Source organism: Siniperca chuatsi, linkage group LG5 (assembly GCF_020085105.1).
Source record: "Siniperca chuatsi isolate FFG_IHB_CAS linkage group LG5, ASM2008510v1, whole genome shotgun sequence".
Taxonomy (NCBI): Eukaryota; Metazoa; Chordata; class Actinopteri; order Centrarchiformes; family Sinipercidae; genus Siniperca; species Siniperca chuatsi.
This window is the reverse complement of record NC_058046.1, coordinates 20,723,430-20,739,272: the sequence shown is the minus strand read 5'-3', so window position 1 is coordinate 20,739,272 and position 15,843 is coordinate 20,723,430. Positions and strand designations below refer to the sequence as shown.

The 15,843-nt window shown below is 38.7% G+C and overlaps 1 protein-coding gene across 4 annotated transcripts in view; it reads left to right on the top strand.

The window, feature by feature from the left end:
• ntrk2a (neurotrophic tyrosine kinase, receptor, type 2a) overlaps window positions 1-15,843 on the top strand; it is a 91,198-nt gene that overhangs the window by 9,448 nt on the left and 65,907 nt on the right. For 2 of the 4 annotated variants that reach the window (XM_044196234.1, XM_044196235.1), the window contains exons 6-14: window positions 8,200-8,333; window positions 9,451-9,583; window positions 9,815-9,886; window positions 10,096-10,323; window positions 11,050-11,076; window positions 11,281-11,289; window positions 11,595-11,606; window positions 12,922-12,959; window positions 13,054-13,153. In XM_044196234.1, coding sequence (XP_044052169.1) covers window positions 8,200-8,333; window positions 9,451-9,583; window positions 9,815-9,886; window positions 10,096-10,323; window positions 11,050-11,076; window positions 11,281-11,289; window positions 11,595-11,606; window positions 12,922-12,959; window positions 13,054-13,153 — 753 coding nt within the window. The remainder of the gene's footprint in view (window positions 1-8,199; window positions 8,334-9,450; window positions 9,584-9,814; window positions 9,887-10,095; window positions 10,324-11,049; window positions 11,077-11,280; window positions 11,290-11,594; window positions 11,607-12,921; window positions 12,960-13,053; window positions 13,154-15,843) is intronic. The other 2 variants (XM_044196236.1, XM_044196237.1) reach the window with 2 other exon arrangements.

Below are 15,843 nucleotides of genomic sequence, written 5' to 3'. Positions count from 1 at the left end.
ACCTTTTATGTACTTGCTTATGGGAGTGTTTATCATGCTTGAATGTAATAAATGTCAGCAGATAACAGATGCTTTATTCTTCCCTTCTTCTTGGTTTGTCATGAATATTTTTTATTTTGGACTCAATTCTATTCATAAACAGGGTCAGATTACAGCTTGACTTCTGTCTGAAAGTCTGAGCCTGACCTGCTCTGATTCTCGGAAGAACAATCTGTCCAAACTCGGTCTGGATTTGTAGGTTTTTATGAGCTGAAATCTGTCTAACATTCAGTAATAATTTAGAGCTTGAGCTTGACCCAAGTAAACAAATGAAATGCAGATTGTTGCAGTCTTTGGGGCAATAAGTCCAGTCAGATCCAGTTTGTAACTGTAAAGTGAGAACATAAAGGAATCTTCATGTCTGATTTAAATTTATAAAACACAATAACAGCAGTCAGAAAAGTTTTATAGGCTTCAATTGAAATGTAATCTAATTTTTTCCCCTAATAAGTCAGAACATGAATCTCAAAGTATTTTGCCTTCTCTGTTGTTGACAGAGCAAGTGATCTGGTCAAAAATAGCTCAGGGTAGTCAGGACGCACAGGATGCAAACAATAAGTTAGCTTGCAGGAAGCTAACAATGTCATTGATAACTCCTATTGATCCGTCCCCTCTGCCTCCCCTCCATTAGTGTAGGTTATTTTTGGCATTAGCACAGTTACAGCAGGGCCCCTGGAGAGATGGGCAGGGGACCCCCTGGCAGAGTGACATATGAATAGGAGGACATGGTGTAGCAGGGGTGCCAAATGATGCCCCAGGGATAACAGTGATACACTAAAAGACCCCTCAGTCTGGCTGAACTGCTAGCCCTTCGCTCTCTCTATCGTTATTTCTCGCTATCTTTTGCCTCTCACTCTCTCAGACTGTCTTTCCTCCTCTTTATTACTAATTTTCCATCTGTCTGTCTGCTTGCATGTGTGACTATGAGGAAGGCACAAAGCAGAGGAAGTGCCCAACAATGCCCTCAGGCTGACACTGATCTCTGAGGCCACCCGCATATGTCTCTCTCTCTGTTTCTCTCTGTGGACTGTTTACAGCTGAAGCTCCACTCGAAAAGGCTGGCTGACTGTTCCCACTGCTGACCTATACAAAACTTTACTAAAAAATCACTGCAGTCCCATGCTTGTTCAAAGTGAAAATAAGTCAACTGTGTCACTCAGCAAAAATGTTGGGGTTGAAACAGTTGCAGGTATTAAAACAGTCCCACTCAGTTGTTTGTTGATAGGATGATTAAGACAATAAAAAGCTTTATAAAACCTTTAAATTCTCCATTCTTGTTTAATTCCCTTTTACGACTCTTCCCTAAGTTGTAAGATTACTTTAGGGTCATGCTTGTTGATGCTAAGATCAAGAAATATAAGCTTTTTCTTCCATTGCACGCATTACACCATACGTTTCTGTAAAATCTGATATCTGCTAAATTATCCAAATGTAGAAATGTTAATAATTGAAACCAGCTGTCCTGAGAAAAGGCGCTTTTTCCCAAGTGCTGTGCGGGAATTGACAGCAGATGGATTACCAGACCTCAGCTGGTCACATCACAGCGCTGGTGCACTCATCATCTGTCTCCCTCTCTGTCTGTCTGTCTGTCTGTCAGTCTATTTGTTTGGCTTGAATGAGTGTCAATCAGGTTTTATTTCCCTTTGTCATCCCCTTTCCTGTCTTGCTTCTTGTCTTTTTCCCTCTTCTCTCATCTTTCCTTCTCTAACTTCTATCTCCCTGGCCTATGTGTGAATATACTGTACAGTATAACTATAAATTTACATTTCTGTCTGTGTGTTAAACTTTCTTGTATCTCTCTGCTCCTTCCTTTTGTGCAGTGGGCTCTTACAGTTGTATATGTGAAACACAGACTCAGCACGTAGGCACAGACTCAAACAGTAAATGGCAGTACAGACCAACCAAAAAGGCCAGATGGCTCTTGTGTCTGTGGGCAGTAGATGCTATTCATATGTGTGAATTTCCTATAGTCAGACAGGGAGACCACTCATTTACCTTTTAGATAACAGGGAATTAAACAACATGACACAAAATCTGTAATACTAAACTTAAAATCAATACAGAAGTTAGAAAGCACAGAGAAAATCAGCACAGTGCAGAGTGACAGAAACAAATTAGGATGGTATTCATGTCTGGAAGCCCTGATGTTTTACGAGGTTGTTAAGTCTTTTAAACAGTAATGGACATGATGTTTAGTGCAATCCCACCTATGTTTGGTCCTTTTGCATCCCTTTTTAGGGCATGCTGCTGTCATTTAACAGTGAGGTTTTGCTAACAGAAGGATTCAAGAGGGTTTAAAAAAGGGACAACAGCTTCACAAACAGAAGAGCATAGCTGGTCAAAACAATTCAGTAAATAATCTTTATGGGAAAGGGAAGAAAGTAATTGCCATGAATTTGAAATGGGGAGGAAAAGTTGTTGTGTAAAGATAGAAAACTGTGCAGTTTTGCTTTTTTAATTTATCTGAGGTCCTTCATATGACAAGAATGACGCATAGTTGAACCAGCTCAGTAGCACTACGAATTATATCCATGTTACAGACGATTCTGCACCTCAGGATTTACGTCCAATGCAAATGCAGGAAGTACTTTATGTAGAGAGGTGGAGAGTAAGGGTGTGGAGGAGAGCAACATTTCACCTTTTTATTAACCATTAATGATTTTCCCTAACTTTAACCATGGATGCCATGAATAAAATATTTCTCTAACCCTAGCCACAATAGTCCTTGTGCTGTTATTGTAGAAAGTGAGAATTTTAAAAATGTTGGCATTGGACATAAAGAAATGTTGTAACTGAATGTAATCTGGGTTTTTTGCAAAATGGACGTTCTTGTCTGTTGATAGGGTTGAGCCGATTTCTAATTAAATACAGGAAATTAACTTCAAACCAAGCGGAAACAGGATAAATGTGTTAAAATGTTAGATTAAGTAGTTATAAACCTAAATGCTAAATCACTTGCCACAATAACGGAAATGTTGCACAAATTATTTGATGTCAGAGTTAAAGCAGGCCAGCTGACAACTTGATTGACAATGGTTCTAGGCAGAATATCAATAATCTATAACAGATTCTGTGTTTTGAAGCCGCTCAGCCAGTCTGGCCTCCCATTCTCCTCCCTATTTGTCTGCATTCTTTGAGCAGAAATCATTTTTTGAATCCCTCTCATAATGCATTGACAGTCTTCACTGTGCTTGAACGACAGAAAAATATTGAGGCAAACTCAGGGACGGCTACTGTGTTGTGTCACTTTCCAGCACATTTTCTTCTCTCCCTGTTTATTTTGTCAAAGATTTCTCTCTCTCTCCTGCTTTTGCCTCTCTTCAGAAATCACCACATCTCTATGGTGGAAAGGCTGGAGCCTTATGTAATAAATGTGAGCACTTCTCTAAACACCGATGTGGAAGTGCCTATTGTGGCCCATAACAAGAGCTGACAACAATGACACCTCCAACAATAAAGTATGCTGTGGCGTATTGTGCAGAGGTTTCAATCCAGGGAGCAGTGGATGTTTTCCTTTTAAATATGAGATGTGAGCAGCTATTCAGCTCCACATCAATGGGGCATATCCCTCATGCTGTGCTAGTAATTCACAGCCCATTCATAGTACATGCTCCTGGTGAATGACGGCATATGGGTTCAAGGAGTCAAAGGACTGGCATATACTCAGTGCTGATGTAAAGTATTCTTAACACATTCATTCTAGGTGTGATAGGGCGAGGTTTGCCAACCCATTCTCACTCCCAACTCGTCAAATAAGGCCGCTTGGTCAGTGGTCGAACGCTTCAAACTATGATGCTGTTGGTACCCATACAGTGTTAAGTTAACAATAATAAATACGCAACGTCAGGTCAGACTTTCAAAATCAGAATCAGAAATACTTTATTGATCCCCGAGGGGAAACTCTTTAGAGCTACGGCAACAGGCAGCATGCAGGCTGCGCATTGACCTAAAAATAAAACAAAGTTTGCTTAGAAACATTTCGTCACATGTGGTTAGGTTTAGGCACCAAAACTATATGGTTATGTTTAGGAAAAGATAATGGTTTGAGGTCAAATAAATACGTTAGTTATGTAAGTTAAGTTACGTAACTTACTTAAAAAGAAGTCAACGTTGACTATTGGTTTGACACGGGAAACAAACAGCGGTCTTCTGGCTGAAAGTCCTGTGTTTGAACCATCCAACCACCCCGAGCTCCTCCCTACGCAGACTTTTCTCGCTCTTTATAGTATGTCACCTGACTTCGATGGCACATCAAAACATTACGCTAGACGGGCATGTCCAGAAACAACACTACCCCTTAGCGTTGTTTTTGGACAGAAAACAGAAAATGCCTTTTATTGTCAGATTAAAAGTACTTACACATTTTTTTGGAATTCAAAATAAGCATCTATACATTTCCAGATTTATTATTTTATCTTTATAAAAAAGAAGAAAAATAAATTGGCCTAAGTACGAGCAGTTGGGATCCAGTTTGAGGACATATTTAACGTGCAGTCTAATCCAAAAGACCAAGGAAAAACCTCCATCTCACATTTTGCATTATTTCCAATTATATATCTTGGCATTGTAAGATTTATGTAAAACAAGGACATACCATGTCATTGATGTGAGGTTCATGAATAACCCTGCTTCAGTGTGTCATTTGTAGACATTTTTATGTCTCTCAAAAACCACTAGGAGGCAGATAGGCTAATTCTGACTTAATGAAATAATGAAAATGTGAGTAAAGTTACTTTTTGGTTTCATGACTTGCTTTCCAATTTCAACACCTCCATCTTAGAGCCACATGGAAGCTGAAAAAAGCGTGGGTTGGCCTGTCAATACAAATCTAGAGCGACTTTGTAATCCATGTTGTTACTGTAAGTGAGTTTATTTTATGTAAAGACGGGGGACAAATTAAAGTAAAAAGCTGAATAAATGAGTTGGGAAACATTAATAAATGCAGATGCTTCCATGAGGAGACACTTAATGGTTTGGAAATTGTAGTTTGAGAAAAAAATCAAGTCAATCAGTCCACTTACAGTACTATGTTTTTTCAGAGCATTCAAATAGTAATCTGGCAAAACAATTCCAACTCAAGTTCCACTTTCTAACATTTTTCTGAGATTTGTTTAAGTCTTACAGATGAAATCTTAACAGCTACTGAGCTTGCATGTCAACAAATCCACCTCAATGACAACTGAGCAAATTCGATCTGGTGGTGAAGACTTTGTGATTACGGCTGAAGGCTAGCAAGTGGACCTTGAGTTGGGATTGTTTTGTCAAAACACACAAATGAACATACATTTGACCAAACGCACATTCACTCAGATCCTTTACTTAAGTAAAAGTACTAATACCACTACTTAAAAATAAAAGTACTTATTCTGCAGTAAAATGGTCAGTGTTTTACTATTTTATATGATGTTTTTGGATTAATATTACTGCTGCATTAATGGGTATGTTGCATTTTACTGCTGTAGATGTTTAAGGCTGAGGTTATTTTAGCTACTTTATACTGTTTGGTAGTTTAATCTACAGCAATGCATCATATTCTATAAGATCTTCATATTTTTGTAGCATTGCTGTCTGGTGAGAACCACATATCTCTAAAAAGTTAAAAAACTTTTCATGAGCTCAGAAAAACAGCCCTGTTTTCAGCTTTGTGACGATACATTTTCCAGCTGATCCATGGGGGGATTTAAATTGTTTATTTAGCTTAAGTAGGATAATTTTTTCAACCCATAAAGAAACACTTCATCCTTCAGTTTATCACAAACATTCACAATCAAAATCACCAAATTTGGAGATACATGTTTTTCACTGGACAATAAGGGTATGAAAAAGTGTAATCTGAAAAGTAACTAGTAACTAAAGCTGTCAGACTAACATAGTTAGTATAAAGTTGAAAAAATGGAAATACTCAAGTAAAGTACCATGAATTTAAGTACGGTACCTGTACATGTACTTAGTTACATTCCACCACTGACATGTGGTTGAAATGAATGAACAACATCATCAACGTCATCAGTTTTTAAAGATCTTTATTGAAATCTATAAAGACCTGAATCGGTTTGCAAAGCGACTGAGGTCACACGAAAATACAAATTAGTATTCTCATCATAGAGGGTAGTAACCCCACGCACCAGTTACAGCAAATCCTGATCGTACATCTCTTGATCTTCTGATTATCTACTGGATGTCATGCCGTGGCCTGCTTTATTCTATTTTGCCATGTCCAATTTAAGAGCACAAGCCCTGGTTGTTTGTTTGTTTAAGTATAGACATTGGAATGACAGCCCTGAGACTTGTTTGTCTTCAAACAAGACTTTAGGGCACAATGCTCTGGGGAGAGGTGTACGGTCATCAATACGCTGCATCACACAAGATCAAGAATATTATGCACAAGGTAATATTATAATGATATTATTATGAACATTTAAACACAAGTATTGACTATGAGTTTCCACCACAGACACTACTGTGTTGTTGACTTACCCTCTGCAGACACTTGACTGTGAGTATTTTACATATGTTTACAACTGGCTGCAGGTGGGCTGTAGCACGGGCCAAACTCTGAAGCACATACATTAATAGGGAAATCTTTCCACATAATGACTCATATGTTGTCACAGACACATGTCTAACATGCTAATTAAGGTAAATTCCTCCTACTCATTGATTCTGAACACATCTGAGCAGCTAAAGGATTACAATCACACTGAATGTCATGGATGCTTTGACTACCAAAGTGGCTCTTGGAAATATTTCACATCAATAACGTGGAAATAAATTTCTATGTACTGGCAGGTCATGACAACTGCGCTCACATTAAAACCAGGGAGGTTTTCCAAAAGTTTTATTCTAATTTCTGGGCTCTGTGGGGTGTAGCTTTGTGTGTGTGTAAAATGACCTGCAGATGTCTGTAGTGGCAGTAGAAAGCTGATTTATTGAGAGCATGTTAAGATATGTGGCTCTGATATGGCAGCTGGCCTGCCACCACTGAAATAACTGTTTTTTTGTGCGTCTCACGGTGATTGAGTGGGTTGCCGTAGTGATAAGTGGGTTGCCCTGGTGATAAGCATTGTGCCAGCGGACAGAAGAGGTGGAAGGGAGGGGGAGAAGGGGAGAAGAGAGGGTTCGATAAGAAATCTGTCCAGTTTTATCTGCAGAAGCTGTCGACACCCATTTCTTCTCTTCTCCTCTTTTTGTTCCCATTTTCTCTTCTCTTCTTTTCTTCTTTTTATACATTCTTCTTTCTCATTGTCTTCTCTTCTCTTTTCTCTGCTTCTTCTCTTCTTTTGGTTCTCGTCTTCTCGCCTCTTCTTTTTGTTTTCTTCTCTTCTCTTCTCCCCTCTTTGTTCTCATCTTATTCACCTCTTTCATTTCTCTTCTCTTCTCATCGTCTCTTCTCTTCTTTTAGTTCTCATCTTGTCTCCCCTTCTTTTCTTTTTCTTCTCTTCTTTTTGTTCTCGTCTTCTCTTATTTTTCTTCTCTTCTCTTCTTCTCTTCACTTTTCTTTTATTGTCTCTTCTTTTGGTCCCTGTCTTATTCCTTCTCTTCTTTTACTTCTCTTTTTCTTGTCTTAATTTTTTTCTCTTCTTCTCCTCTTTCTTCTCTTCTTCACCAGGGATGTTTTTGGACAGGGGACAAGGGTGGCAAGACTCTGATTGAGTCTGATTGGTCATACTCAGGTCACCTCCTGGTCAGCACTGTACACACATTCGCGCGCGCACACACACACACAGAGTCACCAGTGTCTGCTTTGACAGAGGCTTCAGACTGTGTCCAATCAATTTAGTACTTGGGCTTCTAAAGACATGCACTGGTAATCAGTGTAACCATCACTGTGTTTGAACTCTGTCTCTTTGTCTGACTGTTTGATTGGGGTGAGTGTGCTTAAATGAAAGCAAGAGAGAGAGAGAGGGGGAAAGAGGGAGATTGAATTCGATGTCTTTCTTTATGTGTCTTTCTTTTCACTCTGTGGTAGTGGGTGTGTGTTTGCCTGCTCTTCCACTCTTATTGTCGAGGTTGTTACGTGCCTTGTGTTTCAAATGAAAAGACAAGAGTTGGCCATGAATCCTAAGTTTGCTTCCTGCCTTTTTCTCTCCCCTCCTCTCCTCTCTCCACCACTATACCCTCCTCCTCTGCTTCTCCTTCCCACTCCCTGGTTGTATGTAGAGGTTCCCATGGCAACATTGAGCCCATCCAAAAAGACATTAAAGGAGGGGGAAAACCTGCGCTTGTCCTGTATGACCTCTGGGGTACCCTCACCTGAGCTGATATGGAACATGGCATTGGTATCCAACTATGAGGTTAGGTCACACACACACACACACTCAAACACTCACACTCACTCACACACACACACACACACACACACACACACACACGGAAACATAAACTCAGATATGTTTGGATTGTGTATGTTATGTAAAATTACTTGTGAAAATTGCTGCAAAATTAAGTATTAGTTGATTAATTGATTGCAGTCATTTTACAAGCGAAAACATCAGATATTTTCTGGTTTCAGCTTCTAAAATGCGAGAATGTGAGGCTTTTCGTTGTCCAACCTGTTCTCACTCCCAAAGCGTCAGCTTGGTTAGTGGCCGTACGCAATCAAACTATGACGCTGTAGGTACCCCTCTAGCATCACTTCTGGAGGTGCCCCTCTAGCGTAATGTTTTGATGTGCCGTTGAAGTCAGGTGATGTAGTATAAAGAGTGTGAAAAGCACAGAGAAGTGGTTGAAGTATAGGGCCACTGACCAAGCTGCTGTATTTGACCAGTTGGGAGTGAGAATGTGTTGCTTTGTCGTATGTGATGGCAAACTGAATATGTTTAAGTTTTTAGAGTGTTGACAAAAGAAGCCCTCTAAAGAAGTCACCTTGGGTCCTGAAAAGTCATACTGGGCATATTGCTCTATTTTCAGGCATTTTCAGAAAAAATAGATAAATCCATTCATTGATCAAGAAAATCGATAATGAAAATTAACGTCATTTGCAGTCCTATATGCTTCACTGATCCTTGATCCCATAGACATTTAGTAACTGAATTCAGTTATATGTTGTCAGTATACATGCAAACTCCCTGTAAAGACATTAAAAAAGGAATCAATGAATTTGTATTTTGTAATCAAAATAGTAAAATTCACCCCTAACTAAATGATCCCTGCATGTATGCTTATACTGGTTACTATCATTTTCGTTTAGGGTTGGGATCAAATTTAATATCAGTAATGTAAAACCGACTGACACAGTGTTTTACTGTGATTCACACTGATATATGTATAAAGTGCCACGGTGATTTTACTGATTTGATAAGCTGAATCCAGTGCTACCCATGTAGGTAATCCTACAATCAAAAGTTGGGTGATCATGAGATAAGCAATCTGAATCTTCATGTTGATATATGGATGTGTTTACTCACTCAGATCGAGACTTCAGGCCAGATTTCGGTGCTGCGACTGTCCAACCTGTCGTCACTGGACCACAACAGCAAGATCAGCTGTACAGCTGAGAACATTGTTGGAGAGAAAGAGTCTGCGCTGCTGCTGGATATACTTTGTACGTTTGCCCTCTGGCAAGCAGCCTTAATTCAATATAGATTATTGTGTCAAAGTGTTTGTCAGTTTATAGACTTTAAGACGGAGAATTAATAGCTGGAGAAGACTACTGTTACTCTCATCTTTTAATCAGTGTTTTTGCATGCTTCACTAGTTTTACCTCTGAATTGCTCTTTGGCCTGATTTCTGTCTTTTCTGCTTTTAAACTCTTTATTCTCTCTACTACACTTAGTTCCTCCCAAAATCACTAAACTGAGTGATGCAATCCCTGATCATCACTGGTGCATCCCCTTCAGCGTGTCAGGTAAGAGAACATCCACATAACGTTCTTTGGTTATACTTTGCTGTTAATTTCCTGTCCAAGCATGAGATATTCTCCTTAAATCTTGAATAGTGTCACAGTATGTATTAATCACAGCAATGACAACATAAACAAAGAAAACAGATGAGAATTATTTAAATGAAACCAATTAAAATCACAGTCGCTTGTATTGTCTTCATAACCTTTTCCAGGAAACCCAGAGCCACACCTACAATGGTATCTGGATGGCGAAGCGGTGACAGAGGGGCTCTACATCATGACCATGATCCATGACATCACAGAGAGGGAGTACCACGGCTGCCTGCAGCTGGACAGCCCTACACACCTCAACAACGGGCGATACACACTGGTGGCTACAAACAAATTCGGGACAGACCAAAAGGAGGTGGAGGCTCACTTCATGCGCAAGCCCTGGGATGGTGAGGAGTAACACAGCGTGTTTCATTTTCTGGTTTTACATCATCATGATCGATATATCATACAACATATTATGCTGATGTGTAGAACAAAAAGATAGTGGTTTCTAAAATCAAGCTTTTTCATTAAAAAGTACAGAGATTAAACAATTGGTTGACTATTTTTATAATCAATTCCATATATATATGTATGTATGTATATATGAGAGATGAGCAAATACAACATTATCTGTGTCTGTATCTGTTCAGCCAACTAAATAATCTGTATTAGTATCCATACACGGAATGGGCTTAAACCAGATGTGTAACTCACCGGAAGTTGTTAAGTTAAGCCTGAAATTGATATGGGTTGATCAGAAGTTGCTATATTTATTAGAAAAAAATGTACAGAACAGCCTCAGAACTGATCTTCAGAGCAATGTTTTCGATCACAAGAGTAAGAGAACTATTTACAGAACTGAAGTTTGTTTTTATAAAAGTTGCTATATTTAAGTATAGATATTGACATATTTTACTCTGATGATACTCATACTTGTAAAAAGTACATTATCTGTACCAGATACTTGTTTCAGCTGAGTACTCGCTCAACCCTGATATATATACATACACACGTATATATAAGCAATTGTTTATCTAATTTTTCAAGAAAAAATCCCTATTTTCAGCTTGTCAAATGTGACGATTGCATTTAATCAAATGAAATGTTTCTGTTGTTGTCCGTATGTGTAGGAACTGAGAAGGAGCCTTACTATTATGGTGAGTGAAATATATATTCATAATTACAAATGTTTTCATCAAATGTAAAAGTGTTAAATCTAACACATCTAAATTCATAGTGTGTTCATAGTGTCAGTGTTTTTAGATCAATGTTTTTCTGTTTAACATCTCATAATTTTCATCCTCATCAATTAACACAAATTACATTTTAGAAATCTTTCTCTTTCTCTTTTTTCTCTCAAGTTGCTGAGGGTGCGTTACACCTACACATCCTTGCAGCTAGGGATTAGGCTTGTTTGTTATGTCTTTTTTCACACTGATGTTGTTATTATTATTTTTTCTTATGTTGTGCATGTTAAATATATGTTGTTTGTTGGTTTGTGTATTGTGTTTGTTTAATTGAAATGTTTTTGAAATAAGCTCAGAGAACAGGCATGACTGACAACATTATTTATGAAGTGCATGTCAAAGGATTTACAGCTAAATTATGTTTCGAACCTAATTTGTCTCTGTTGTTTCTTTCACCCTCTCTCTCCAACACCTCTTCCCTCCTGCAGATCTAACCACAGGTACAGCCATGCCATTTATTTGCTCACTCCCAATCACAAACATCACAATTAAATTAACTGACCAATCGCTAACTGCTAAGTTACAATGATAACAATGGCAGATTTACCACCTGAAATTTGTAGTAATATTTTTAAACAATAGATCCTTGATTTCAGACAGAGGTAGTCAAAAGAAAGCTCTCATTTCTAGCCAGCAACCATCGATTTTATCCAGTGAAAAGGGTCTTGAATATGCAATTGATTGCTACGTATATAATGCTTAAACACTAAGGCTAAAGGGGCATGTTCCAGGCAAAAAGGCAGCATCCTCAACAGTTAACGATCCATGTAGAAGACATGGAGCTAAAGAAACAGCTTTTTTCTTGTATTCCAGTGTAGAAATAGTTAGTCCTATGATAAGGATAACTCTGTTTAGCTGCTTACCTTCTTGGACAAGCAAGAGGATAGATTTATGCTTAATTGTTCATATAAAGCAGTATGTTTCACTTTTAACATTAGAGAAAAGGATATATATTTAGGTTCCTGAAATAAATAATAGGCTGATACTAAAGCACTTGTCACTGTGCGTGTTTATTCGTGCATAACAATTTCCGATAATTTGTGTCTAATAGACACAATGCTGTCTCTTCCTGCTGTGGCCATCCATGCGTGGGGGCGCATGTTCATAATTGGGATGCAACTTATGTCTGGTCTGTTTAACAAAGTAACACAAACCATTGTCTGTCCACTGTGCATTGGCATTTTTAATGGTTCTCGGCAGATAGCGATTAAAAAAACATTGCAACGGTGAATATTTTTTAGGTTTCTTTGCTGTCCCAGGCAAAATATTCTCTGTATGAATTGAAATGTATTGATAGCATATTTTTGCACATAGGCGGACTCATTCATGTATGCACGTGCTAAATAGGGCTCCCCTGAAAGACACAATGTAATTTGAACACTGCTTAGATATAATGCTGGGTTAGGTTACTGAAGGTAGTAAGCTAGTTAGCCGGCCATGCTAACGCTTGCAGCTTACGTTAGAGCAGAAACCATTCCATTAAGGTATGACTGGGCAATTGCTGTTCGGGTGAGGGGTTTAGTGAATAATGTGCAAAATTCTAACTACCTTGAACTAAATTCATCCGCTGAACAAGCAGTTCAATGATAACAAAAGCAGGCGACCAATAAATCATATTTTATGCATATTTACTCAAGAAAGTTTGAAGGTGTTAGTTTTACATACAACACTGTCCTTCATTCGGCCACAAATCACTTCTTGAGTTGCTCTTCTTTTTTATTTATTCCTCTCTCTCTCTTTCTCCTTCATCAACAGAGGGCCCCCCTGTGGACCCACCTGAAGACAGAGTCGCTGTAAGTCATGTATTACTGTTGTCCTCTGTCTCGGTTTCTTTGTTGATCGCTTCTGGCAGTTGTTGACTGTTAACTCTGTTCTCTCATTGTGCAGGTGTACGTGGTGGTCGGCATTGCTGCTGTCGCATTCACGGGTTTCCTTCTAATGTTGGTTATTCTCAAGTTTGGCGGAAACTCCAAGTTTGGCATCAAAGGTAAGACTCCTGACTTTTATGTGCATTGGTGGCTTCCATCCTGTGGAATAGGATAAACAATGTAGAATTAAACCCAAAATAATCTGGGATTTGTCTAATTTGTTGTTTGTGGTTGTCTAGATCAAAGTTTTGGGCTATTAAAGTATAACAGTAATGGCTTCATGGATACATCAAAAATACATTTCAAAAGATTTGCCCCAAAACAGCTAAATCAAAACTAAGTGGAAAATGATCTCACTTCCAAATTGACGTCTTTTAATATGGAGGCTTGCAGCCGACAACTATATCTAAGTTATTAATGTTTTCTTATCCTGTTAAACAATAAAACTGGTCTTTATTTTATTGCTTATAATCACTTGAGCAACATGTACCACATATAATGCTTATTTTCAATCTACACGTTTAACTTTTTGATGATACATGTCAGTTTAACTACCAGTTTAACTACAGACCTTTACAGGACCTACAACTGCATTGTGAAAAATACATTTCCTCTTTCTTGGATTAAAAAAATTGCTCTACATTTTTATTTAAATTGTTCCTAGTTCAACTGGATTTATAGTCAACACAAGGGGTTAATGGGAGTCCCGCCGAAGGTACCTACGGCATAGGTTTTGATTTATAGTTGAGAGTCACCTCCGCAACACTATACGCATGTGTTGTATATGATCAGGCCGTATCGTGCTTTATATTCCCCACAGTAACTGTGTTTACATGTATGATGTTCGGATTATGAGAGAAAACCCCCCAGAAAATTAATTAATTAATGAGTTTGGGACTATAAAATTGTTGTTCGTGGTTGCACGCCATCTAGATCTCATTTAATATTAAGATAGTCACGTATCCATAAATCCATCCTGTTCAGGTGGAAACAGCTGCTGTTTGAAGGAGGTTCAGCGAGTGAATAACATGCATGCTGACTAAACTGAACTCCTGTAGTCTTTGTCATGTTGATGTAAAACTGCCATTGGTAGCCATTGTTGAAGGCCCTCCTCGTGCACACACACACACACACACACACACACACACACACACACACACACACACACACACACACACACACACACACACACACACACACACACACATTTATCTTGTTTTGCCACACAAAAAGCATTTTCAGAACAATGTGTGACTTCTGCAATGGCTACAAGTGTAATCTATTTTTTCTCTTGTAATATTGGTCATACCGACTTACTAGAACTTTGTTTGTCTCTGTTTTGCTCATTTTGACGCTTGATGATATTTTCTCATTCTTTTTGAACTAACGATAACCACTGAACAACACTTCCATCAGTCCTCCCTTTTCTACATACATAACAATGGTTATGCTGTTTTTCAAATATAGACATGTTCAATGTGCAGCTAAAGAAATATAAGCAGACATAATCTTTTATTTCCTTTGTTGTAAAAGTGATTCAAGTTGAGTAGATTTAGCTGTGTGAAAATCCCAAAATACATAAACTGGGTCTAGGAACTGTTCTCTGTGCCTTCCATTCTGTTGACTTTCAGTTGTGTTTAGTTCAGTTTGGTTGAAAAAGCATAAAGCATTCGTGATAAGTAACACAAGAATTCAACATTCTGAGGAAGTAATTTTTTGCTGTTTAAAGATATAGTTGTTTTAGGCTATAGCTATAGCTTTTTGGCGCTGCTTCAACCATTCACATTTGATGCAGCAGTGAAGGTCCACATTTGACATTCAAATTGCCAAACCAAAGAGTGAATGCAAATATAGAGACGGACTTAATAAATGTGTGTTACCAAGTGTGTGTGCCTGTACATGTGTGTGACTCTCAGTTGCACTGTTGAAGTGCAGTATTTTGGCAGTGATTGATTCATGGCCTCCCAGAGAGGAAGGTTCAGAACAGATGGAGCAGCTAGTATATACATTGTGTGCATGTGTTTGTATTTATGGTCTTGTGTGTGGTTTCTTCTTTCTCCAGGAGAGGTGACTGAGGTTTCTCTGAAGGAAATTATCTCTCTAATGCCTCTTAGCATCCTCTATATATATATCTCTATTTGTATGTATGTGCGTTTTCTTGTATGTCTAAGCATTTTTGCATGTGTTTGCGCTTCCATTCGTGTGTAGGATGTTAGGTCACATTACGGTTTTGGCCTTCTGATTGCTCCCCTTGAGTCTTCATCCTTCTCTCTTTCCACTGTCGACTTCCTCTGCCCATGCAGTCCTTATGCTCCACATACATCCAGATGTAGGTGCCCTGCAGCATGTTGACATTGAGCGTGTGGAGAGAGAGATTGAGAGATAGTGTCAGTATGAACAGCAGAGTCAGACAGAGCGTTGGAGAGCTGTAAGTAATCCATAGCAACAGCTGTGCCCACATAACCGCTGTTTGTGTGAAACCTTTGCATATTTTCTATATTGGACCGATGACCAAAGTTCATCTCAAAAAAAGAAATATAACCGCAGATGGCAGCACACTATCAGCGCTAATCGAAAACAAACAGCACTTTGTCATGGCAACATGGTTTTTCAAATCACAAAAACGTGCTCGCAGACGCACATACACACTCCCACATGAACACAGTCAGTGGTGACAATGATGATGAACTTGTGATCAGAAAGTGTGAAGAGGAGCATCAGGCCTTTTACCATATTGAACAGGTGTGCATGAGAAAAGCTCAACTCGCCTCATTGACTCTGGATGAATTGCTGTCTGTCTCTTTCTGAG